Raw genomic sequence first — 26,140 nt, forward strand, 5'->3', positions numbered from 1 at the left:
TCCATCCGTTCTGGTTCTGTGGATGCGCTGGCTTTCAGCTAGGGTGAGGTCCGTGGAGCGAAGGTTTCTTTTGGGTAGGTGGAAGGAAACTCTTTCGTTGAGGTATTTGGGTCCGGTGTTGTGGAGGGATTTGTAGGCGTGGGTGAGTAGTTTGAAAGTTTCCCTCTTCTCGAAGGGCAGCCAGTGGAGGTCTTGCAGGTGTTGGGTGATGTGCTCATGTCGTGGGATGCAGAGGACGAGTCTGGCTGCGATGTTCTTCATGGTCTGGAGTTTGCATAGAAGGGATTTGTGGATTCCAGCGTAGAGGTCGTTTCCGTAGTCTAGTCTGCTTGTTATGAGTGCGTGGGTGACGGTCTTTCTGGCTTTGGGGGATCCACCTGAAGGTCTTCCGTAGGGTGTTGAAGAAGGCAACAGCGTTGATCTGTCGGGTCACAGTAGGGGAGGAGTAGAGTATGATGCTGAGGTTCCGGGCGTGGTCCGCTGGGGTGGGGGGCAGTACAAAAGGGGTTGGTGATGGAAGGATCCTCGGAATCAATCAGACACTCACACCCAGTCAAGAGATCTGGGTTTAATCCATCACCGTTCTTTAGCCCACTCTGCCACCCCAGTTCAGTCATGGCTATATGCAAATCAGTCTGACCCTGTGCCTCATGGGAACAGTGCAGCCCGAACTGCCAAGCCATGTCTTCCCTGGACCGGAAACAAGCTTCCGAGGACCGGTTTCTGGCATTCCAGCCTTCTTCAGCCCGGCTTGCTTGAATCCAGTGGCAAAGTGATCAAGGGACTCACGTCTGAGTATACCCTGCCACACTTACGGCGGCCAAAAGGGGTTGGTGATGGACGGAGCCTCTGAATCAATCAGACACTCACACCCAGTCAAGAGATCTGGGTTTAATCCATCACCGGGGTGGGGGGCAGGCCGAGGGCAGTGGGCTACCAGGTGTTCCATGATGAGGGGTTGGGTCCAAGAACAAGGATTTCTGTCTTCTCAGAGTTGAGCTTCAGACAACTGCTGTTCATCCAGCTGCAACATCTTTCAACCATTCCTGGACACTGGGTCTGGCCTTTTGGGGTCCTTCGTGAGGGAGAGGATGAGCTAGGTGTCTTTGGCGTAGGATACAATGCTGAGTCCATGCTGTATGAAGATGGCGGGGATGGGGGCCATGTAGATGTTGAAAAGCGTGGGACTGAGCGATGATCCTTGTGGTACTCCACAGTTGATCTCTGTGGGCTTGGAGAGGAAAGGCGGGGGTCTGATCCTTTGAGTTCTGCCGGCAAACAAGGAACGGAGCCAGTCAAGGGTGGTTCCCTGTATTCTGGCGTCGTGGAGTCTGGCTGCGAGGGTGAGGTGGGAGACGGTATTGAAGGCTGCGGAGAGATCCAGGCCTGCGGTCTGGCCTTGGTCGAGGAGCGCGCGGATGTTGACTGTGGCAGCGAGGAGGATCGTCTCGGTGCTGTGGTTGTTGCGGAATCTGGATTGGGAGTGGTTGAGGATGGAGTTCTCTTTGATGAAGTTTGTCAGCTGGGTGTTGACAATCTTCTCAGTGACTTCGGATGCAAAGGGAAGGAGAGAGATAGATCTGTAGTTATTCAGGTCTGTCGGGTCTGCAGAGGGTTTCTTGTGGAGGGTCTTGACTTCTGCGTGTTTCCAGTCATCGGGGAAAATGCCAGATTCGAGGGTGGCGTTGATGGTGCATCGTAGCTGAGGTGCTACGGCAGCAGCGGCTCTGTGGATGATGTGCGGAGGGCAGGGGTCCATGGGGGCTCCTGAGTGCGTGCTCTTTATGGTGAAGGTGGTATCTTTGTGTTGACCGAGGTCGTGGCGGTGATGGTGGGCCAGCTATCGTCGCAGGAGGGAAGGGTGGTTTCTGGAGTCTTCTCGCTGAAGTTGTCGTAGAGGGCTTTGATTTGCCGGTGAAAGTAGGAGCCAAGTTTGTGGCAGAGGTCGTGGGAGGGAGTGACGTCCATGGCTTCGCTGGTGGGTTTGGTGAATTGCTCGATGATGATGAAGAGTTCCTTCGAGTTGCTGGAGTTGGTGAGGATTTTGTTCCGGATGTAAGTCTTCTTTGTGGATCTGATGCGTTGATGGTATTCTGTCATGTCGTTCTTGTAGGTGGTCAGATCTTCAGTGGTTTTGCTGTTTCTCAATCTTATTTCGAAGCATCTGCAAGAGTCTGGACTCTTGGGGGTCGGTGGTGAGCCAGGTAGCCTTCAGGGGGCGCAGTCTGTCGGAGGTTCGGAGGGGTGAGAGTTTGTCTACGCAGTTGGTGATCCAGCGGTGTAGTTCCTTGGCGGCAGAGTTGGCGTCAGTTGAGGTGGGTGGAGGGTCGAGGCTGAGAGTGGAGTGGAGGTGCTCCTCTGTGAACTTGTTCCAGTTCCTTTGCGGAGGGTGAGGAGTGAGTTTGAGAGCTGTGGCGGTGTTGAAAGGGAAGTGCGCACAGAGGTGGTCAGTACAGAGGGGCTGCGTGGTGTGGCTAAAGCGGACGTTGTTCCCACCTGTAAAGATGGGGTCGAGGGCATGTCCAGCCTTGTGGGTATGGGTGGTGATGACCTTTTTCAGTCAGATGTTGGCGAGGTTGTCCAGAAAGGGGGGGGGGAAGGGAGTTGGGCGTTGCTGAGGATGTCGAGATGAAAGTTCAGGTCTCCAGTGAGTATGTAGTCCTTGGAGGCGATGGCGTGGGGTGCGAGGAGATCAGAGATGGTAGTGGCGTGGGATCCGGGGGGTCTGTAGGTGAGGGTGCCACGAAGAGTGGTTCTAGGCATCTGGAAATGGAGGTGTTCGGTGGTGGCGGAGGAGTCGCTCGTGATGGAGGTGGAGAATTGGAGGGAGCTCTTGTGTGCGATGGCAAGTCCTCCTCCTGGGAGGTTGGAGAGGTCCTTCCTTTGGATATTGTATTCGCTGGGGATGGCGGTGGCGATGTCGGGCGGAGGCGGCGTTGGCCCAGGTTTCCGTGAAGAAGGCGACTGTAGGAGAGTAGCATCTGCTGACTATGATTACCCCCACTTTTTGCTGGTGTTTCACTGTTTTTCGACTTTAGTCTGGCTGGGGCCCTGCTATTTAGGACACCAGCCTAGCTGCTTCCTCTCTAAAATGACTTTAGGTACACTCCAGATTGGTTACTGGGGTACCCTTGTGAGTCCCTAGTACATGGTACCTTGGGTACTAAGGGCATAGGTACCCCTGAGGTCTACCAGGGGCGGCAGCATGTATTATGCCACCCCTAGGAAGCCTTCCAAAACGGCACCACTGATCTGCTACTGCAGCCTGCATAAGGTTGTGCATGCACCCCTTACTAAGAAATAGGATACCTATATCCACCTTTAAATCTCTGATAAACATAAACCTATCAGTCGCTCCTATGGCAGGCCTTATCAATCCTGAAGGCAGAGTGCTTGGTGTGAGAGGGTGCCCATGCATGAGCAGGCCCCTCTGCAGCTTTCGAAATATATTCTCTGAGGCTGTTCTGTGATGCAGCCAGACCATATACTCATAAGTGCATTATAACCTTTTGGTAAATGCGGACTTTGGAATGGCTGCATGGAAACATGTTGTGTTTGGTGTCAAACACTTTGGAATCCTACCTCCCACCCCCCCTTCTAGAGAGAGAGAGACATGTACACACTGGTCTAACCGGTAATAGTTTAAAAGAGCCCTGCATCACAAAATGGATGCCACAGACACAGGTCTGACCTCCTACTGTTGGACGAAACTCCGCCAGGGGAGGCCTGTACAATCGGTTTCCTGTCACAGGGAGGTATAACCACCTCCCAGACAGGCTTTAGTGTATTGGGGCTGGGTGGGTGCATTCAGAGAATGCTTTTCAGACAGTGCTGGGGGTACACTTGGTGTCCCTGTGCATACTCCAGTTTAAACTGGTTCCAGGGGCACTCAGCCCCTGCTCTGGCGCGAAACAGGGAATGGGTGTAACCACCCCTCTTCCCTAACTCTCCCATAGGTGGGTCCCCAGAGTATGTACAACCTCCTAACTTAGTATAAGTATAGGACCCGAGTCCTTAGGACTTCAGATTACACCTGGACGAAACTCTGAAACATATCCTGGAACTTCGACATTCTACACAACTAGAAGACGGAAGAATCTCCCGTGGGGTCAAGGAGTGACTACCCTGTTCAAACAGGCACCAAAGAAGCATCTTGCTGGTCTGCATTTCCAAGGCTCCTGCCAGATCCCGACGGATTTGTGACTCAGGACACGGACTTCCAGACTTCTCAGAGACACGAGATCCCAGCAAAGCTGAGACCTGCAGCCCTCACGAGTGACGTGGAACCGGAACTCCTCGGCACTGTGCACATTTGCAAGTGCATCCACTTCCCGAGCTTTCCCGACGTTGTGCGTTGGGCTACTTGTAGTCCAAGCTCTGAGCACCATTTGCACCGAAGATTGTGAGACTACACAACACGAGTGTTCCGTGGGCCTGCTTCTAGCACTTCCGCTCGAGGCTCCTTCGCGATCCCTGGTCCATTGACTGGTGGGTCCCCACAAATGTAACTCTTCTGTTTCTTGGGCTTTCCTGGTTGCTCCAGACGTGCCCTGACTCCCCACCGAGTGGTGAGTCCCTCAGACCTTGCTGGTCTGCACCTTAGCCAATCTTTGCTTTATGCGTGGGTTGTTGTTGCCAAGGCTTGTTGGGTCCAATCCGGATACCGACACCGCAGCACTCGACATCCTTCGTGGGACTGCTTGAATTCAGCTCCTGGTCGTCGTCGACGCCTCCTGGTCCTCATGGCTGAAGAGTCAAGCTTCACCTTCTTCACCTGAAATCACCCTACATCTGTGGGCATCGGCTCATCGCCTTCCTGGTCACTGGCTAGTGTCCCAGACTCTGCGCCCTCTGCTTTCAGGTTTTTCACATCTCCAATCCACCCTTGGATCCACCGGACACTTTCGACTTGGTCGCCAGCAGCACTTTGCAGCAGATCGCCATTGAAATACCCTGGGTGAGGTAACTCGAGTACTCCGGTGCTCCCATGGGTATGAACCCTAGAACTGCCTAGTTATAAAGGGGTTTGCTCCAAGTCCTCTTATAAGTGTCCTTACTCTTTAAAATTCCAACCGCGACTTTCCCCATAGAAGTTAATGGTGATTCACGGCTGTGTTTAGACACTGCACGCGTCCCCCGTGGGTCCCCTGTGTCACTACATTGGTTAGTTCCTGGTGGCCCCAGCGGTTCTAAAGGCTCTAGGCCTTGTATCTATGTCAGTTGGGGTTCTTATACCACTTTCTTAATATATGGTTTGGTACACCCCTAGGGCTCAACGTATATTGTGCTAATTTACTGTGTGCTAAATAAGTTCACTGAATGTACTTTTGCCTCTAGCCTCATAAAGAGACTAGAGGGATGTGTTTAGAATAAATACATATATTTTAAATATATACCTGGTGTGGTTCTCCTTTCATTTGGTCATTCATGAGACTATAGACTGGTAAAACAAGCAGCTTTACATTCCTTGAAGACTTAGCCTGAAGGCTGCTCTCCACAGCTACCACTAGGATAGCTTTCTATATAGGTTGTCTTTAAACCTAACATCAATAAGGGTCGTTTGGACTGGTGCAAGGTGCCCACTAGAATACTGGACAGCATATGCCAGGCCAATTTCTCACAGCGACGTCTGGCGATAGGGTATCTAGGAGTTCCCAGATCTCTGCGGCATGTCTGTCCAGGGAGTGCACGTCAAGGATGCACTTCAGGGCTTTCGTGGTGTTGGCGTCTGGTGTGGGGGCAACGGCCATGGGGGTCCGCAGGGTGGTGAAGTTTCGACAGGAGAACTGGTCGTGGGTGGTGTTCGGAGTGGACAGCTGCAGTTGTTTCTTCCGGGGTTGAGTGCGAGGAGGGCAGCGGAGTCGTAGCAGTAGGTGGTCGGAGAACCAGGACCTCTGACGCCGGTCGGGCTGCCACCATTAATTAGGGAAGAGGGAGGGAAGTGCAGCTGGGAGGTGGGAGCCGGAATTAGCAGGGGGAGCGGAATCAGCAGGGGGATGGGCTGCGGAGGCAGCGGCAGCAGGGAAGGGAAAACAGGCATAAAATAGAGTGAGACGAGGCAAATACAGAGGCAAAAGACAGGAAAACAGGCAAAATAATAAAGATAGAAGACAGAGATAGAAAAACTGGCACAGACAGTGGTGGAACCAGCAGAAGAACAAGGCTCTCCCACTGGACCATCAGGGATAAGGCGCTGAGAGGAGCCTGCGGGTGCAGGAGGGTCTTGAACACCTACCTACCTGTACAAGCAGTGCACAGGGCAGTGGCACTTAACAGCGGAGCTGCAGGGGGAGAGAGCAGGTCTCGGACAAAGAAATTAAATAAACTACTAGCAATTATGGAGTGTCCTGCTGGTGTTCCGGTTTTGAATTGGGGGCGCATCTGGAGATATGTATAGATATATATAACCCCCATTTAATATAAAACCTACCAATATAAGAATAAATTGAAATTTGCCAGTTCTAGTTAACTGCGCTAACTATAACTTGCGGCCCGCCGTGCACTGCTTATGACCTCACATATTACATCACTGATGATATCACTGAAGAAACCTCAAATTACATCATTTGTGGCATCACCTAATGACATCATCCAATGAATGCAACAGCATGGCATACATTTATACTGAAAGTTATTTAGCAAGGCACATCTAGACCCAATTTTCTACAGCTAATCGGTGTATGCTTTTGGAATATGCTTAACCTCTTAATGCCTCTTGGGTGTGTGAAGTGAGTGAGCTCTTAGTCAATGGTTGCACACCGGGCGCAAGAGAGACTTGGTGACTCCGGTCTGTGACTGCCCACAAAAGGGCGCCTAACTGTAATGGCTTTGGTATAGGGTGAAGGTTGTACATAGTAGATACCTACTCTCTTCTAAGAGGCCTTGAGTGGGAGTGAAGAGAAAATCTGTGCATAGTAGGGGTTACGCGATGTAATGAGACTTCAGTTACTTCATGGAGGGGGGTTCCACATAAAGAGGAGTTCACAGGATGAAGACTGTGTGCAGTAGGGGCTTTCTGACCTTGCCTGTTTTATTGCCCACATGAGGGTGACTATCCACAAAGTGTTTCGTACAGGGCGAAGGCTGTGCTTAGGAGGAGTCTAGTTCACCCAAAAAGGATGCTTGTGTGTAGGAAGGATAATTTATTTTTTTACATGATCCACCAGGTACATACTTTCATATCTGAAATTCTATACTGGTTAAAAGAGTAGTTTAAACAGCAGTGATTGGAAGACGTCACAAGTGATGTAATTTAAGAAGTCATCAATAATGTAATTGAAAATGTCATGAGTGATGTAATATTTGAGGCCACAAAAAGGGCATGACAGTGGAGCAAGTTATAATTTACTCAGTAAACTAGAACTGGTATTTATGTTTTTTTGGGTTTAAAACCATAGGCTTTAGATTATTAAAAGATCCAACTATAATGTCAAAATAACCTTTGCTTTTTTCAGGGACTTTCTAGTGTATTTTTTTTTAATGTAAAGTGAGATCTTATTACTGAACTTAACTATAACATCCCTTTAACTTTTTGAGTTTTTTTCATTGAATTTTTATAGTTTTTGTTACATTGTTACATAAACTAATACCTTATGGCCACTATATATTTACATTAGCCTTTGTTTTTACATTGAATTTGTGTTTTCTGAAAAAATGATATTCACCTAACTCAGCATATATTTTGTATGTGTGCTGTAGAGGCTTGGAAGCAGGGTCTAGCATGCGGCCTGGTCCTGGTCCAAACGCACTGCGGGAGGCAAACCCATACACACCCATCTAAAGCCCTCACCGCTGAAAACCCCCAATGGGCGTTCAAACCCCCCTCCCCACAAACACCCACCCACAGTTTTTCCTTATTTGTCTTTTTTAACGCAGGACACAGGGACCAAGTCCCCAAGTACTTAAAATGGCAGCATAAATATTTTGGTTGCTGTTGCGACCAGCCCATTGGATTCTTCAGTCCTATGGTACCAAAGCTGCAGGTGAGAAAAAATTACCTCGCGGCCAAACAGAATATTCAATTTTTAAAAAGAAATTTGCGTTATCGCGGGACTTCATAAGTAACGATTATATATATTAATAACTTTTGAACCTTAATTTCTCCAAAACAACTAAATTGACAAAAGAGATGCTTTCTGCCAAATTTGGGGCAGTATTGTTCCATTTTTTTTTCCTCATCACTGTCTAAAGTTTGTATGGGAAACTGGGAGGGGAAATACTTATTGACCTTCCACTCCCCTTTTTCTCAGCCCATGCTTGAAGATCACCCCAATCCTTTCCATGAAGGCACTGGGGATGATTATTATTTTTTTTTTAAAGTTTTGTAAAAAACACCAAAAGTCATCAGCAAAACAAACATTCTCTTCTAAGGAACAGTCTGCCCTAACCTTAACTACAAAGTGGCAACCCCCACTGTGAGAAGAGGGGAAAAAACTATATATATAAAACACAAAAACTAATGTTCAGAAATCAAATAAACCACAGAAATTCACCAGTTACAGTTTACAGCGCAAACGATAACTTGCAACCTTACTATGCATTGCTTTTGTTCACACATTACATCACTCATGCCATGCTTAATGACATCAATAATATCAGGATAGACATTTCAAATGACATTACTGCTGACATCATCCAACCTACTGCTTCTCAAATTATAAAAGGCTAGAACATAAAAAAAACAAAGAAGGTAGTAAAGGGCCCACAATCACATACAGCATAGATTGTGTATATGTACAAGTGCATGTGTATGAAACAGAAACAGTAGTACTGGAGACAAGTCTGAATCAATATCATAAAAGTTATATGGTGCAAACATCAACTATCAGAGAAGTTTTAAGTGCAAGCAGAGCTTCATTTAAACAAGGTGAAGACTGAGTGTAAGTAGCGCGAGTTCCATACATACTTTTTAGATAGGTTGTGGCTGAAAAGACCGGCACATTATTCAATTGTGGAATTCTGTGTACATGTTGATGTTAAGCATTTGTCATGTAGTGCTAGTGACACTTTCTATATAAGCTGGAGATTTATAAGGTGTAGATATTTATTTTCATAAGTTCTGGGAAAATTTTGAGCCATTATACATTGTGGTAAAATATATAATATATGAGCGATTTAAGAGACAGTTTAAGCTGCAGTGTGAATGTAAGCGGCAATCTAATAGTGTACGCCATTCTGCTCATTTCAGGAATATGTGTAGAGCAATTTAACAAACTAAGGAGCATTGTCCATAGGACATGCTTGTGCATGCCTTAACACTGGCTAACGTATAGATGTGAAGCTGTTGACTTAAAATTCTATGTCAGATGAAGTCTTTAACAGGCACGTCTCATTAACGTAAATAAAGACCAAAAACTTTTTTTTATGGTATTCAAGGTTTAATAAGTTGCTGATTGCATTAATGAACAAGTTACTTACCTTCTGTAACGATATATCTGTAAGAAACATTAGTTAGTCATACATTCCTTACCTTATAATTGCCCCCTGGCGTCAAACTGGATCCGGAAAGTTTTCGTCAGCAGTACCCCTGTGCGTCTAAAGATGGCGTTGTGCGGCTCCACGTCCGTCGTTGGCGTCAAGTCGCCGAGTTGACATTGATTGCTGACGTCAGTTCAGTACTCTACTTTCCACGCCAAGAACACAGAGCCATGCAAGATACTGACCACTGGTGCATTGAAACTAGGGCCCTGAAAGGGATGACAACCCTAGAAATCAGTTTGCAGAACGGGGAGGATGGGTGGGGTGGTAAGGAATCTATCCCTAACTAATATTTCTTACAGATATATTGTTATCGAAGGAAAGTAGCTTGTTCATCTGAAAGAAACACATAGTGATATATTCCTTACCTTAGACTAGATCCCCCAGCAATACCAACCCCGATGGTGGGTCTGCAAACCAAGATTACACCAGGAAGTCCCGTAGAACAGAACGGCCAAAGAAGCTGTCTCTCTGGACTTGCCTGTCCAGGCAATAGTGCTTAGTAAAAGTGTGCAACGAGGCCCACATAGCTGCCTGACAGAGGTCTTGTAAGGTGACACCACGTCCCAAAGCCGTAGTGGTCGCCGTCGCCCTGGTGGTATGGGCGCGCAGCCCCACCGGAGGCTCCTTTTTCGGTGGAGAATAACCTGGCTTTAATACACAGTCTGCTTGTGTGCGGCCTGACCTTTCATGGCACCTACGTAGCCAACCAACAAAGAGCTGGTCATCCACCCAGAACTGTTGTGTGCGATTCAGGTAAAATGAGAGTGCACATTTTGGGTCCAGATGGTGGAGCCTCACTTCCTCTCTGGAAGGAGGCGGAAAGAAAGTGGGCAAAGTGATGGTCTGAACGATGTGAAAGGCAGTGACAACCTTTGGCAGAAAGGATGGATGTGTTCGGAGCACAACCGTGTCCGGATAGACAGACAGAAAAGGAGGTTTGCAAGAAAGAGCCTGGAGCTCACTCACTCTTCTGGCAGAGGTGAAGGTAGCCAGGAAAGCAGTCTTCAAAGTTAACAGACGAAGAGGACAGTTGTGAAGAGGCTCAAAGGAGCACATATTAAACATTTGAGAACCAGGTTCAAGTCCCACTGTGGCATTACGAATGGAATAGGAGGGAAAAGATGAGTAATGCCTTTGAGGAATCTATTTAAAACAGGGGACTTGAAAAGAGAGGGCTGATCAGGAAGCCTAAGAAAGGCAGAAATATCAGAAAGGTAGCCCTTAATAGTGCCCAGAGCAGAGCCCTGCTGGGCCAAAGAAAGAAGGAACGGTAGGACTTCAGAAAGAGGGGCAGAAATAGGATCCACAGCCTTTGCTGTGCACCATGCCACAAACTTGTTCCACCTGCAGGCGTATACCAACTTAGTGGAGGGACAACTGGCTGCCAGAATGACATCACAGACTTCAGAAGGCAAGCCAAAATGAATCAACTGCTGCAGCTTAATCTCCACGCAAAGAGGTGGAAACTGGACAGGTTCGGGTGGAGGACCGTCCCCATCTGCTTTGACAGAAGATCCTCCCGAAGAGGAAGACGAATCGGGGGGGATCAATGGTCAAACTGAGTAGCTAGGGATACCAAACTCTTCGAGCCCAGTCCGAAGAATAGCTTGGGCCCGGTCGTGCCTGATCTTCTTCAGCACTCTGGGCAGAAGTGGTATAGGAGGAAAGGCGTACAACAGACCGCAACTCTACTCGCACCGAAAAGCGTCGCCTAGTCAGTGCCGCCTTGGAAATTCCAACGTGCAGAACTGCTGACATTGCATGTCCACTTCGGTCGGCCAAAAGATCTAACCAAGGTTCTCCCCACTGTTGAAAGAGACCTTGCGGCAGCTCCGAGTGAAGATGCCATTCGTGATCTATCATGCACCTGCGGCTTAGTTTAGTGAACCTGCCAGGTGTTGAACCACCAGGAAAATACCCTGATATTCCAGCCATGTGCAGAGGCGCAGTGCCCTGTTTATTGCACTACCACATGGTAGTGGTGTTGTCTGTGAACACCTGCACTACTCTCCCCTTGACAGAGGGCAGGAAGGCATTCAGTGCAAGTCGGATCGCCTGGAGCTCCAAAAGGTTGATATAGAGCCTGGACTCCGCCGGAGACCAGAGGCCTCGGATCTCCGCCTCTCCCATGTGGCCGCCCCATCCCAGAAGGGACGCATCCGTCACCACTGTGTGCTCCGGTTGGGAGAGGGATCTGCCATTGACCTAATGCTGGTTCGTCAGCCACCACTGCAATTGTTGTGCAATGCCCTCCGAGATCTGGACGTAGTCCAGCAGGTTCCCCTGATGCAGCACCCACTGGAACCTCCGGTCCCACTGCAGAGCCCGCATTTGCCACCTCGCATTATTGATCAGCAGGATGCAGGAGGCCCAGCAGCCTCAGGGTCATTCTGACCGAAACTCGGGACAAGGGCTGAAAGATCGGAATCATAGCCCAAATGTCCCGGAGTCGCTGTTCGGGAGGATAGACCCGAAACTGCGTAGTGTCCATAACTGCTCTGATGAAGAGGAGCTTCTGAAAGGGAATCAGGTGCAACTTCGGCACATTGATGGAGAACCCCAGCAAATGCAGGAGGTAAGGCCATAGTCAGGAGGTGGGAGACGACTGTCCGGGACGAGCCCGCCTTCAACAGCCATTCGTCAAGATCGGGGAAGACTGGAACCCCTGATCTGCGCAGATGAGCTGCGACCACCGCCATCACTTTCGTGAACACCAGAGGGTCGCTGGTAAGACCAAAGGGGAGCACGGTAAACTGAAAGTGCTTGTGGCCTACCATAAACCACAGGTTACGACGGTGGGCAGGTAGGATGGGAATTTGGAAATATGTGTCCTGCAGGTCCAAAGCTACTTCCGGTCACCAGGGTCGAGGGCAGACAAGACCTGAGCCAGAGTTAACATCTTGAACTCCTTCCGGGGGAAGCGATTGACGTCCCTGAGGTCCAAGATAGGACGCAGGCCCTTGTCCTTCTTGGGCACCAGAAAGTAGTGGGAGTAACAACCACGTCCTCCTTCTGGCGCAGGAATGCGCTCAATGGCCCCCTTGGCCAAGAGGGCAGCGACTTCCTGTTGAAGAATGGCCAAGTGATCCCCCGACATTGTTGCCAAAAGGCGAATGCCATCAAAGGGCATGTCCATCCGCAGAAAAAACAGCTGTCCTCAGCCAGGCGTGGCGACGGCGCCACTGTCGTGGAAATCGCTCTGCCCAGTGAGTCGGCGGTGTCAAAGCCACAAAGGATAGTGAACTTGGCTGCATCCCTCCCTTCAGCATTAGCGTGAGAGAGCACTATCCGGGCCTTCTCCGGACATTGAGGCAGCACGCGCGCCACAGTATCCCACACAGAGTGACAACGGCCCAAGAGGCTTGCGGTGTTCACCGACCACAGCCCTGAACTGGCGGAAGAAAAAATCTTCTTACCAAGCTGCTCCAGTTTCTTGGATTCCCTGTCTGGAGGTGTGGTAGGGAATGCGCTCTGGGACGTAGAGGTTTGGACAACCAAGCTCTCAGGAGTGGGGTGCTAGGAAAGGAAAAGGGGGTCGCCCGGGGCAGGGCGAAGGCATAGGGCCCCGTTCCTATCCACAGGAGCCCGTGTTGGGCCTGGACCAGGTGCCCAAAAGAAAGTCCGGAAATGCTTTGTTAAAAGGCAGCAGTCGCTCCGCAGAGGTAGCTGCCGGCGTAAGCACTTCTGTCAGGAGGTTAGTCCTGACGACCACTGTAGGGAGCTTGAGGCGGAGGGCCTTGGCCACCCTACGCAACACCACTGCAAACTTGCACCCTCCTCCGTAGCCACGGTAGGAAGAGTTAGCATGCCAATGTCAGGAGAGGTATCAAGACCACTGGCATTCCCCAGCTCCTCTGCCCAGTAAGGGTCAAGCTCACACTATGCTGTGAGAGGGTCCTCAGACCCCTCCAAGTCCTCCCCTTCCTACAAAGGCTGACAAACAGGACGAAAATAAGGAGGATGAACATAAAGATGGAAATTCCCCATGGGCCTCGGAATAGGCAACGAGCGACGCCATTCTTGCGCCGTGTCGACATCGGGGCTGAAACCGGGGGTGACGTCGTCCGGTGGGACGGGCGACGTCTGAGGTAGTGCCGGTGGGGTCGACGTCGGTGGAAGTATCACAAGGTCAACTGGGGGTCCTGCGGCGCAGAGGCCGGATCCGACAGCGATGCCGGAGCCGCCGGTAGTAAAGAGCTAGGATCCCTAGGCAGGCCCTCGGGCACGAAGGCACACCAGGGGGGCCCGACGGCCCAAAGAGGCGAGCCATGGCTTACAGAAATTCCTGCAGCTGGGCCGGAGACGCCGACGGACCAGGGAAGGGCGGGTAGGCCAGCGGCGACTGGGTAGGCTCTGCTGGAGCAGCAGGGGAGGCACCACCCGCACCCTCAGCCGCGTTGCGTGACCGGCGAGGGGAAGTCGGAGAGCGATGGGTCTTCTTCGACTTCTTGGAATGCTTCGTCTTACCTGACCCAGAGTGCGAAGACTTCGATCCAGACGAACGGTGGTGGCGGCGGCTCTGCAACCGGTCCCTTGACCTCCCCCGGGACCGGGACATTGAGCGCCGTGAAGACGAATGTCGGATTTCCAGCAACTTTCGGGACCACTCCTGCAAAGTCTTCTGCGCCATGGCCCGGCAGTTGGAGCAAAACTTGGGGTCGTGGTTGAGCTCCAGGCAGTAAAGACACACACGGTGCGGGTCCGTCACTGACCTCATTCGATGACAGTCCCCGCAGGACTTGAATCCAGGCATCCCTACTGCACCAGGAGTCGATCGACTCGAAAAATCGAGACAAAAAGGCCTAAAAAAAAGACAGTCAAAAAGTGACTTGGGGTGCCGCTCTCTCCGGATCTGCGCCGACTGGCACGGAAAAAGTAAGAACTGACATCACCGCCCGAGGGCAGCGTCTAAGTAGCTGCTGCAACGTCATCTCGACAAGCACAACACCAACGACGGACACGGAGCCACACAATGCCACCTTCCGACGCACAGGGGGAACTGCTAACGAAAACTTTACGGATCCAGTCTGACGCCTGGGGGTAATTCTACGGCAAGGAATCTATCGCTACATCTTTCTTTCAGATATGTACAGATCCATTACATTTTTTACGCACCTCAATATCACTAAAACAGATTATAATGTCTACTAAACGTGGGTAGACTTCACAGATGTGCTGCATGTTACGAAAGATTATGCTCATTAGCACTACAGATGTGATAGAAAATTGGGTCTATGTGTAGCTTGCTGAATAAATATCGCCGGTTAAAAAAAGCATACAGTAAACTGTCACATTCATTCGATGAAGTCACCAGTGTTGTCATTTTATACATTCACAGTGATGTCGCCAATGACGTTATGTAACATGTCATGAGGGCTGTAATATGTGAGGTCATAAGCAGTGCATGGCAGTGGTGAAAGTTCTAGTTAGCTCAAAAAATAACTTGTGAATTTAAGCAAGTTAGGATTTCACTATCAAACTCAAATATATCAATTTAATCTTTTTTTCCAGTGAATTCCTAGGTTTTCCATCATATACAGCCAATTTCCCTGCTCAGCAAGTCTTTTGTTCATGCAGACCAGGGGGCCGTGCCCAGGCCCCCCCATGGTGCATGCAGGAGAAGCGGTTTAACGTACTCCAGACAGGATCTGCTGACTCTTAATTACTTGGATTGCCCGCGTGTAAAAAACTCTCCCTCGCACGTAAGAAAGGTTGCTCTATATGTTCATGTGGTTTCTCCCTGCCCAAACCCACATTACCACCATCCCTTGTGAACGCCAACTTTCAACCAATTAGGGTGGGCCAACTCAACGTAAGATCCCTTCAAAAACATCATATGGAAGTACATGAGCTACTCACCAACCATGCTCTAGATATTCTATTCCTCACGGAAACATGGCTACAGGATGACATGGACTCGGTCATCAATCTAGCCATCCCCACAGGGTTTTCTATACTCACACTAAATAGACAAACAAGAGGAGGTGGGATAGCGATGATCGCTAAAGCTCACTACACCTGCCTACTCTCTAAATTGGATATTAAAGGCAGCGAATGCGCCCGCTTTAATGTTAAAATCAACCCCCAACTCACCCTTGTGGGTCTCCTGATTTACAGACCCCCAGGTGTAGACAGTAACTTTATAGCATCGCTCCTCGAAAATCTGTGTTCTATGGTCACCGGAACAGCTAATTTTAATATAGTGGGAGATCTAAATATTCACTTTGATCTTATCACAGATAATAAGATTAACACCCTGTTAGCTGACCTTGCCGCTCTTCAGCTTTGTCAGCTTGTTAGTGGCCCTACACATAGCGGCGGCCATTTACTAGACCCTATTTTTTCTAATATGACCAATGTGACAGTAGAGGCCCCCATTCCTATGACCTGGACAGACCATCATCTGGTGGTTATGACAGTGTCCACTGGAGGCGCTCATAATATAAGACCCGCTCAGCAGGCCCTGAAACGGCCGTGGAGAAAGCTCCGTCTCGAAGACTTGCATGCACTTCTGATATCTAACACCCCCCCCCCCCGAGTATAGTGAAGACCCTGATCAAGGGTACGAGGGCTTCTGTGACTGGATTAACCAGGCCCTTGATGCACTGATACCGGCTAAATGGATCAGGGCGCGTTCAAATAAATCCAGTCCATGATATAATGAACTTACCGCCCGTAAAAAAGAATGTAAGAAAGCAGTGCGTAAATGGAGGAGAGACTACGACTCTTCGCTCAAGACCCTCTATGTTAAAGCGCAAACGAGTTATCATCGCAGCATCTGCAAGACCCGAGCTGCATACTACGCTACCGAGATTAGCAATAGCCAAAATGCCTCAAAAACTATCTTCAGAATAGTAAAAGAGGTTAGCGCCAAAAAAAAAGCTAGAAAGTCTCAACACCTCACCTACGCTTTGCAATAATCTGGCAAATTATTTCATTGACAAAATTCAGAAAATCTACAATGTCTTCCTTACCTCACCACACCTCACACCCTCTGGGATTATGACCAGGCCCAAACTCACCAACATACCGGCACTCAGCCAAGAAGAATTTCTTATTCTCTGCAAAAAGATTAAGCCAGGCTCACCTGCTGACATCCTCAAACCAGCACAATTTAGAGAAGCAGACTGGACAGTACTGGGTCCCCTTCGAGATATTATAAACGTGTCCTTTTCTACTGCCACCATTCCTTCTAGATGGAAGCAAGCCTGGGTCTCCCCATCATAAAAAAACCCACGCTAGACCCTCGCTTACCCTAAAACATTAGGCCCATCTCGCTGCTCCCTTGGCCAGCCAAAGTGGCAGAGTCCCACGTCAATACCATCATGACCAAATTCCTGATGTCTAATTCTATCCTAGACAGGTCCAAACATGGCTTCCGGGCTGGACACAGCACCGAAACGGCCCTCGTAAGTGTGACTGAACATCTCCGGACCATATTGGATTCCGGCGGGACGGCAGCACTGATCCTTTTAGATCTCAGTGCTGCGTTTGACACGGTCTCACACAAAGTGCTGATGTTCAGGCTGGAGGAGGCAGGAATTTCAGGAGAGGCCCTAAACTGGCTTAAGGCATTTCTGTCAGGAAGATCTTTCAAGGTAGCAACCCCGCCGTTCCTCTCCAAAGAGTGCCTTATCAAACAAGGAGTGCCCCAGGGGTCTGCACTCAACCCCACCTTATTTAATATTTACGTTCAACCACTGGCAGAGGTGGTCAGGAAGCGTGGGCTGTCATTAGTATCTTATGCTGATGACACCCAGCTAGTGGTGTCATTGAAAGACGAGAGTGGTCTGAGAACGCAGAATTTCAAACAGACCCTCGTCGACATCACTAGCTGGATGACTGCTAACTACCTTCAGCTGAACACGGGCAAGACGGAGGTCTTGCTGGTGGGCAAAGAGACAGCGGCTTGGGGTAACACATGGTGGCCTGAGACTCTGGGCCAACCACCGGAGCCTAAAAGCTGTGTGAAAAATCCGGGAGTATGGGTGGATTCCGCCCTGAACTTCACCCACCAGACAAAAAAAGTTGCTGCCACTTGCTTTGGGATTCTGCGAAACCTTAGACCGATCCTGAAGTTCTTTGACCATCAAACCCGGCAGCTTGTGGTACAATCAGCCATTCTCTCGCGGCTGGACTATGCAAACTCACTATTGTTATGGGCGAACGTAGCAAAGAAATCCAGACTGCAACGAGTCTAAAACTCCGCAGCTAGGGCACTGACTGGCCTCCCCCGAAATCAGTCAGCAGTAAATACCCTATCTAAACTCCACTGGCTCCCGGTGGAAAAGAGGATCCACTTCAAAACCCTGTGCCTTGCATTCAAGATCCTGAAAATGGCCTCCCCTCCCTTGCTAAGCCCTCTCCTCACAGCATATGTGCCTCGACGCATGTTGTGCACGGAGGGACAGAACCTGGCAGTCGTCCCCCGCATTAAACTAGCCCGGATGGGTGGACGCTCCTTCAAATACATTGCAGCGAAGCTCTGGTACGCCTTGCCGTCCCAGATCTGTGGACTGAACGACTTACTATCCTTCAGAAAAGCCATAAAAACCCACCTTTTCCGCTAATCCTGTGATGCTACTGCTTGTTCCATCTGCTGCAGTCCTTTCCCCGTCTCTGGTAGATTGCGCCGGGACGCCCCTTGGCTGGGGCAGCTGCGCGCTATACATAACATAACATAACATGGCCAGTCAACACTTCTTGTGTACGGCCAGTGTTGGGTGCTGGGCCTGGCCCTGGGCTTATAGCGTATTTTTGACTTTTAGTTACTGAAAGACTTCGAGCAGGAAGAAACTGGCACCACAACTTGGAGCAAAGACAAGACTTCTGTTTTAAACACAACCTCTTCTTTTGTCTGGAAACAAAGGTTCGTCTCAAGACTCCAGGACTGTCTTCTGACACATTTATTGCCCGACTTTGGGTAGTGACCAGAGCCCAAGCACCAGAGCGACACATTGATTGGGTTCATGACCGACATTTGCTTCCTGTAGACAGGCATTGGCTTGAATTATGTGCTCATGGCACACCTTGAATCCTATAGAGATATCTTCTCTGGCACACTGCCTGACTAAATTTAGAGTGGTTGGAAAAAATGCTGAGAGCAGTGCCACAGACCCGCATCAAACAGCACAGTAGGCACTTATATGTGGCTCTGCTACATTATTTCCTGGGTGGTATGTAGTCACCAAACAGCCATATGGCACCACCTGACCGGCACTCAGGCAGCGCTGCCGGAAAAAAAAAACCTGGATCCAGTCTGGCGCCTGGGAATAATCTATATCTGAGGATTCTGTGGTTAGAAGTACCCATCAGTACGCAAAAATCCGAATGACTACATGATCATTTATTAAAGTGCCTTCATTTTAATCAAAAAGCCAGCAATGTGCATGCCATGAAAAGAAGCAGAACCAGTTGGACAGTTTTTAAGGATGGGTCATCTGCTGTATATGATTTCCACTTGACACAAAAAGAATGCACAACTAACTGTCTGAGAGAATGCATAAATCTACATAGAAGGTAAACATAGACGAGTACCTACTTGAAAAGAGGTGAAGGGCTAAAAATGTATTCAGTGACAGATCATAGACTAAACAGAGAATAATTGGTTACTATCCAACATTGTTATGATGTGGTTCATGCTATAAAACGTACAACTACAAGTGATTGGGGAGGCCAAAAACCACAGGAAGAAAATAACGTAAATAAGTGCACAATCGCCAAAAGGAATAAAAAACCTAAGTTGAAGCCTACAACCAGGTAAATTTTTAATTTGAGTAAGTAATAGAGTCTATTATGGCATGCAATATTGTTTACTTATTTATACTAAGAAAATGAATAATACAATATAAATAGAATGTTCAAAATAATTAACTTACTGGGTGGGAATCTGCTAGATCACGGAAAGTTCCTTTTTTGCCCATAAGTTTCCTGTATACAACCATAGGAAAATGTACATCCAGTATACAGTTATTGTAAATAGCTAGACCCAGCACTATGCCAATCAGAGTAAACTGACCCTCTGTTTCAAAAGATGACGGGTTAAACCAAAATAGTTTTGTTACTTCATCGTAGGTGAACATACCTATAGGTAAATAAAGACAGGATCATAGAATAAAATTAGTGCATCAAAAATAAAAAATTGTCAAGCTAGTATACATAAAAAGTATTAAAAGTACACTGACCCGAAGCAATATCTTTTACATTTTTTTTTCCAAAGGTTCATATACTCACACTACAGCAGGGTTGAGCGCGGACAGTCACTCTAAAGCAGACAATAGGTGTGAAGACTACAAGACAAGCAGTACATGCAGCTTTATACAACATAAAGAACACAGCACCATCATGCACTACAATTCATGATAACACTGCAGAGTGCAAAAAAAAGGATTAACAAATATGTATATATATTTTTTAATTGTTACAGGTAAAAATATCTAAAATAGGTTCTTGCTCTAACACAACCTAATTTACTTTAGTATTCAAAGGAATTTGTTAAAAAGTTGAAATCTCCTCAAAACTCTGGAGCCCAGGCTTTTTAGGAGGATCCTGTTGGGATTGTACTTTTAAAGCATGCTACAACATTCACTAACTCCCCACAGAACCAAGAATCACCTTAAAAGTTCACCACACTTTACATACAAAATTTACAAGATAGAATCAAAGCATTTCAACTTTTTTGCATCTCACTATGATCCCATAAGTATCCTCTGTTGAGTCAACTCAATCAATAACATTTTATTTGGCCAAATTTCGCCATAAAAGACATTATAAAATAGTGAAAATATGCAATTGAAGCACAAACAAATCCTATAAACATTATTAAAACAGCAGTACAGTACAAAAACAGCCAAAAAGTTTGAGATAAAACATAAGCTTTTAACTCGGCAATAAAACTACAACTCAAAATCTAGCAGTGATGCAACCTGCAATCACATTAAGAACAGTCCACTTCTAGCTCTGTAAAGGAAGAATCCACGCACCGGGAACTAACCTTCCATGGATATCCGACTTCTCATGAATGAACTGACCCTGAAACAAACGTCAGAGCTATATAGTAACTGGAGTTAAAATAACTCTTCCCTATATTTCCGGTGCCCTTGAGAATTTAATAGGAGTTTAAGAAAACACTGAAAAAAAGAATTAAATATTTTGCAAAAAAATATGAAATATAGCATGGTTTGGTCTGCCAAAGCATCACATGGGCCAGGTGAAGCAGATCCCTCCAAAGCCAAATTGGAAGGGACAGAGGATTACCACCTTTGGCTCATGTTTTAAGGTGATTAAAAACTACACTGCCAATTAATTTCACCGTGCTATCGAAGAGGGAGGTGGGTCGATAGTATTTATGCGAAATGCAATTTCCCATGCAATAAAATGGGCACAATAGTAGAGCAATGCCATGAGCGAGGAAAATTATTGCTCAGAGTGGTCAAAACATTGGTAACGCGGGATCCTCACAAATCAAAAGCACCTAAAAAGGCACATTGGTACCCCCTCTGATCCAGGGGCTTTCCCACGGAGCTTTGCCAAATAGCAATCTCCACTTCCAGCAAGGATACACAAAATGGTGCACAATGGGATAATCTGCCCTGCAAAAGTTCCTCCAGACACTTCTTTTCCTCCAGGTGGTAGATGGCACTAAAATGTGCGACCTACTCTGGCCCAAAGATGTTACAACTCAAGACTGGGCTTTCCGGGGTATTCCTCTGCTTAATCTTCTTTGAAGTGTCCAAGAACATTTTGCTGTATTTTGCTATCAAAGCATGTTTGAGGAGCTCCCAATCCCTCCTATGCATTGCATCCTTCCTTGCCTTCAAGGTGTTCTTATAAAGCTTCCATGCTACTTGAACCTTGTCTCAGTATTTTGGGCTAGCTACAAGGGCCTTCCTTAAGCTACAGTTGGCTGCCGAACAGTGTCCATCAAACCACCAGGGGCCCCCCTGGTTAAACCAAAAAGGCTTCGACAAAAATTGTCTGATGCCCTCGCTTAAGTTTTTATAATAAGACAAAATAGTGTCCCCTCTTATATCCAACAGACAACTGAGGAACAGTCCAATTTGTCTTTTCAATAAGGTAGCCAGTGTATCCCCTGGTTGCTTCAAATGTCAGATAAGCCTGAGACCATCATTAGAATGTTGGGTAACAGAGACTACCTCATGGGGCGATTGATCTTGCTCACCAGCCGATGGCCTGTGGCTAAAAGAGCGTCATGGTCCACCCAATCTGTCTCAAAGACCTCCCCCATAGAAAACCAAACGAAAAGGTGCCTCGGCACAAACATATAGTTGATGATCGAGGCCCAACTGTGTCCCCTGTAAGAGGCTGTGGGTAACCCGTTCCCCCTAAACATATCAATAAAGGTCGACCAGGTCATGCACAGCTATAGGTCTTCCTAGCTCCTCACCTCCATCACATTGCCCCCTGGATGATGCCTCCTCTAACGGTCTTTCAACCTTTGAGTAAACTGCCAATTTTGCACTGAAGTCAGCACACAAAAATAATAAGGCTAGGACATTGCACCAGCCCTTAACGCCTTAACCGCAGCGCCAATTCCGCCGCGGTGCGGGCGTTCTAATAAGTGGGAGGGGCTGCGATGGCAGTTGCCCGTTCGCAGCACCAGGGAGGGTGTGCTCCCGTCGGCCGTCAGAAGAGTGAACGGCTGCAAATTTGAAAGGAAAGTAAACAAATGAGTAAAATTAACACACAAAATTTGAGAAATTGTTGTTGTAAAAGTTCATTAACCACATCGATGCTAGGCATTTTCCCCGGCTGTGCTGGGGAAGATCCAAAATAATGGTTTCATGACGAGCTCAGCTCGTCATCAGTGTACCAGCAGTACACTGCATGACGAGCTGAGCTCGTCATGAGTGTCGAAGGTGTTAAATAAAAATAAAAGGGGGGACAGCTTATACTGAATATGCAGAAGGTGGAGCTCCCCAAGTCAATAGTAGTCTCTTCCACTTGCAGACCCGGATTAATCCAGATTGAAAGGCCGCCCTTGGCTCTGCCACATGAGATGGGGAAGAAGGGACGAGAATAGCAGGCAAATCACTCATAAGATAACAAAGAAGTATCTCCGGTTTCCTGCAGAACAACAAAGTCAAACTTAGTGATACAGGCGAGCCAGGCCAAACTGGTGATTTTGGCTCTGTGCCTGCAATATGCCAGCTCAGAAGAGTGAAGGGATGAGTCAAACTTTTCCACAAAGGACCCTTCTTAATGGGTAGAGTTTGCAGTTTGTCAGCAGTTGAAATGTCCTGTGTGGTACAAACTAAAAATCACTCTGGGCTTGAAAAGGTTTCATAACAGTTTGCAGTGGGGAATAAAAAATGATCTTTTTGCTTTGGGCTGAGAACTGCCAGCCCTACTGTTAAGGGAGCTTGCTTCAAACAGGGTGGCAAAGGTTGCGGATTCCTCACTTCACGGCTTGACTGGGTTACCGAAGATTCCAGATTGTGAGCATTTGTCTGTAGATAAAATACACTAGGTTTGTAGAAATAGCCTAATGGGAAAAGGCAATATTACTTTCCGCTATAGTACAGCTTCTAGGCCCAAACAGGAGACTTTGCACCGGAACAGATATCTAAAGTTCACTAGCACAATCTCCTGGTGTATCAACTAAGCCCGGTCAAATCCAACCACAATTACGGGTCATCAAAATGTCTTTATCAAAGTGGAAAGGCAGCTCTATGTAGCAAACAAGCCAAACTAAGGTCTTGTTGTACAACTCCTCGTTTGATTCCTTCTGCCCACTATGTAGAGGGGGGACCCCGATAAGAACAATCACATAGAGGCAGGATGAAGATTAACTATGAACTGGTTGGAAATGAAAGGTAGCTCACCGTTCAAATGCCCAGTCCTTCGTGAGTTACTCATGGCACAAAAACCTCCTCCCTGCCTAAACGGAGTGTAGACCCTCCGACTAAGCTGGACGACACCAGAGCAGGTTGACTAAGGTTGTTTCCTGTGACCGGCACTCTGATCGCTCCCAGGGGGATAGGAGTAGGGATAGGAGGAATCTCCTGGGGGAGTTGCAGACCAGATACCTGTGGGATCTCGAACGTGAGAGATATGGTCAGTTACTTTTGGATGAAGTGAACTCGTTAGTACCGCAAATTGTGCTCCAAAAGATTCAAGTTCAGAAATTAAACAGGAACATTTAGCATTCAAGAGTGCTTGGAGATTCTCGAAACAACCCGCCATGAAAGGTTTAATAAATTGTGGACTCCGATTTGTGGTTCCTGCAACTCCTGTTGGGGAGTTGGAAAGGTAGAAAGACCTCCGTCCCCATAACCAACATGAAATTTTCCGGAGATGCTTTGGTGGTATTAGCGTTATGCTTAATGCGAGTACCTCTCTTAACTTTCCTGATGAGTGCAGTGTTGGGTATATCAGTATCGTGTGCTACCAAGTATACAGAGTTGGAAACCTCAGTTGAAGCAGTAAAAATGGAGAATGGTGCGGTAGAATTGTCTTGCATAACCACTGGGGGCCCAAAAACAATATCTGTCCAAGGCATTCCTGGGGAAGCAGTACCCAAGTTCACTGAAAGCCTTCGCTCAGTAAGAGCAATTTTCGTGCTAATGACCCCATGGCTCTTTCCAGCACACGATCAATGGAGGTACATGATTTTATAGGAGGAGTAGAAAATGGAATTAACCCCTACAATTTGTTTTTTGCCCATATCGAGACAGATGAATAGATAAACTCAAACAAACAAATCAGAGCGGGCGAGACAGCTAAACAGCTCAATGCGCACAAACAATTTCAAATAGGAAGACTTGAGAGGACCCAAAATGTACCTTCAATGCAGAAATCAAAGGGGATGGCCCGACCGGTTCCGGGCTAAGACGGGCCCGTCTTCGCCTGGGCATGTGCCTAAAAGAGTCCCATGCTGCTGGAGCTTCAGAGTGCTTTTAAGCGCTGGATGTGCTGTGTTGCAAGCAGAAGGTCCCACCTTCAATTTGCACCAGGGAGAATGCTGGGGGATGTAGTTCCACACCTGTCAGCAGCAAAACAAAAGTCCAGCCAGTTGACCTGCGCTACAGGAGTTTGAGCGTTTTTAAGCTCTGGGTGTGGCAAGCGGGCAGCCTTACCTTCAATTTGCAACAGGGAAAATGCTGGGGGACGTAGTTCCACCTAAGCCAGCAGCACAACAAAAGTCCAGCCAGTTGGCCAGAGTCAACTCATTGCAGTCATGGCAAAGTCAACCAGAGACTTGATTTTTCAGACTCTCTATTTAATCATTTATATCACCTTAGTCAGATTTCTCCTCTTAAAAATCAGCTTTTTCTACACTCACTCAAAGAATTAATTTCTTTGGCATTTGTTATACGCACAACTTTTTGAAGCATTGCATCTCAATTTTTTGTATGTCCCTATGTAACTACAGCTCTTCTTAATTGGCTCACCCTTGCCCCCTGTATTCCAACTATGCACCGTCCAATTATAGAAGCAGGAGTGAAATGAATGATGAATGGATCTGGAGACTGGAGTTTTGAATGAACTGCTTGCTCCATCATATTATGCCTATATGCTGAGATACGAGCAGAGGCAGTTCTTGCTGAATGTGAAGGGAAAGATGGCTCCAATTTTTGTGAGGCACATCAGGAACTGCAGTTATGGAAGCATGAAAGTCTTGCAAACGTCCTGACGACAAGGATTCCAAGTGTGTAGTGTTTAAGGCATGTGAATAAACTAAATTAGCTTTGCAGAGATCTGGAAAACATACATTCTTCACAATAATGCAAAAGCATTGCATTACTGCTTCCAGAAGGATTTCAGTATTTTAAAGGCTATACTTAAGGCTAAGTACCCCAGCCAAATCATAAAGCAAATATTAGATGCTACATTTTGCTAGTAATATCAGAACAAGGAGCTTGCTTGCCACAAAATCAGCAACTTCCAACCCTCAGCATTTTTTTTTAACAGACACAGAAATATGAAAAACTTCATTCACATCGATTTTCTCTTTCGAAAATGAAAATCTATTTCTAGCAAAGAATTACATAAATTCTCTTAAGAGGATTCTTACTAATCTGTTAGAGTTTCTGCCCAAGATCAACAGGAATCTATTACTTTCTTTCTTAGCTTCAGGGCTGTTCCAATATTATCTGCACCTGTTCAAGTAGGCACACTTCTCAGATGGCAGGACTATTCTTTGTTTATGAATATTAATGAGGACTTCTTCTTAGAAAACAATGCCTTCAACTTCAGAGAGAAAACTGGTTCACATTCAAGGCATGAGGACCAGTCCAGCAAGATCCCTTCTTACAGTGACAGCCGAGAGAGAGAGCACCAAGATTCCTTTGTGAGAATTGATACTATAGCTCAAATAGTGTGAGTTACCACAGAATAGGAGATCTCAGAAAAAGGATATCATACGTTTCCACTCTCTTTGCATCATAGTGTACATATTTATTAAACTTTACAGCAATGTGTATTGCGTCCATTTCAGCAACATAAAGAACAATTCAGTTTCACTCTGCATGAAGGAAGGTCTCCGGTGATTCCACAAAATGACTGTCCCTAGGTAGGACTCAGTCAAACAACATTTCCAAGACAGAGAAACATTTGTAGGATGTAAAATAACTATCAATTCTCATTTATGTAAAGTACAGCAACAGAGTATTCTTCAATTATCTACTCTTTCTAGGAA

General features: G+C 47.3%; 1 protein-coding gene across 4 annotated transcripts in view; it reads right to left on the reverse strand.

Annotated features, from left to right (window-relative positions):
* UBE3A (ubiquitin protein ligase E3A) overlaps window positions 1-26,140 on the reverse strand; it is a 246,710-nt gene that overhangs the window by 71,079 nt on the left and 149,491 nt on the right. For all 4 annotated transcript variants that reach the window (XM_086934175.1, XM_086934176.1, XM_086934177.1 and 1 more), the window contains one exon: window positions 19,359-19,564. In XM_086934175.1, coding sequence (XP_086790301.1) covers window positions 19,359-19,564 — 206 coding nt within the window. The remainder of the gene's footprint in view (window positions 1-19,358; window positions 19,565-26,140) is intronic.

The sequence above is a fragment of the Lissotriton vulgaris genome, chromosome 8, assembly GCF_964263255.1.
Source record: "Lissotriton vulgaris chromosome 8, aLisVul1.2, whole genome shotgun sequence".
NCBI lineage: Eukaryota > Metazoa > Chordata > Amphibia > Caudata > Salamandridae > Lissotriton > Lissotriton vulgaris.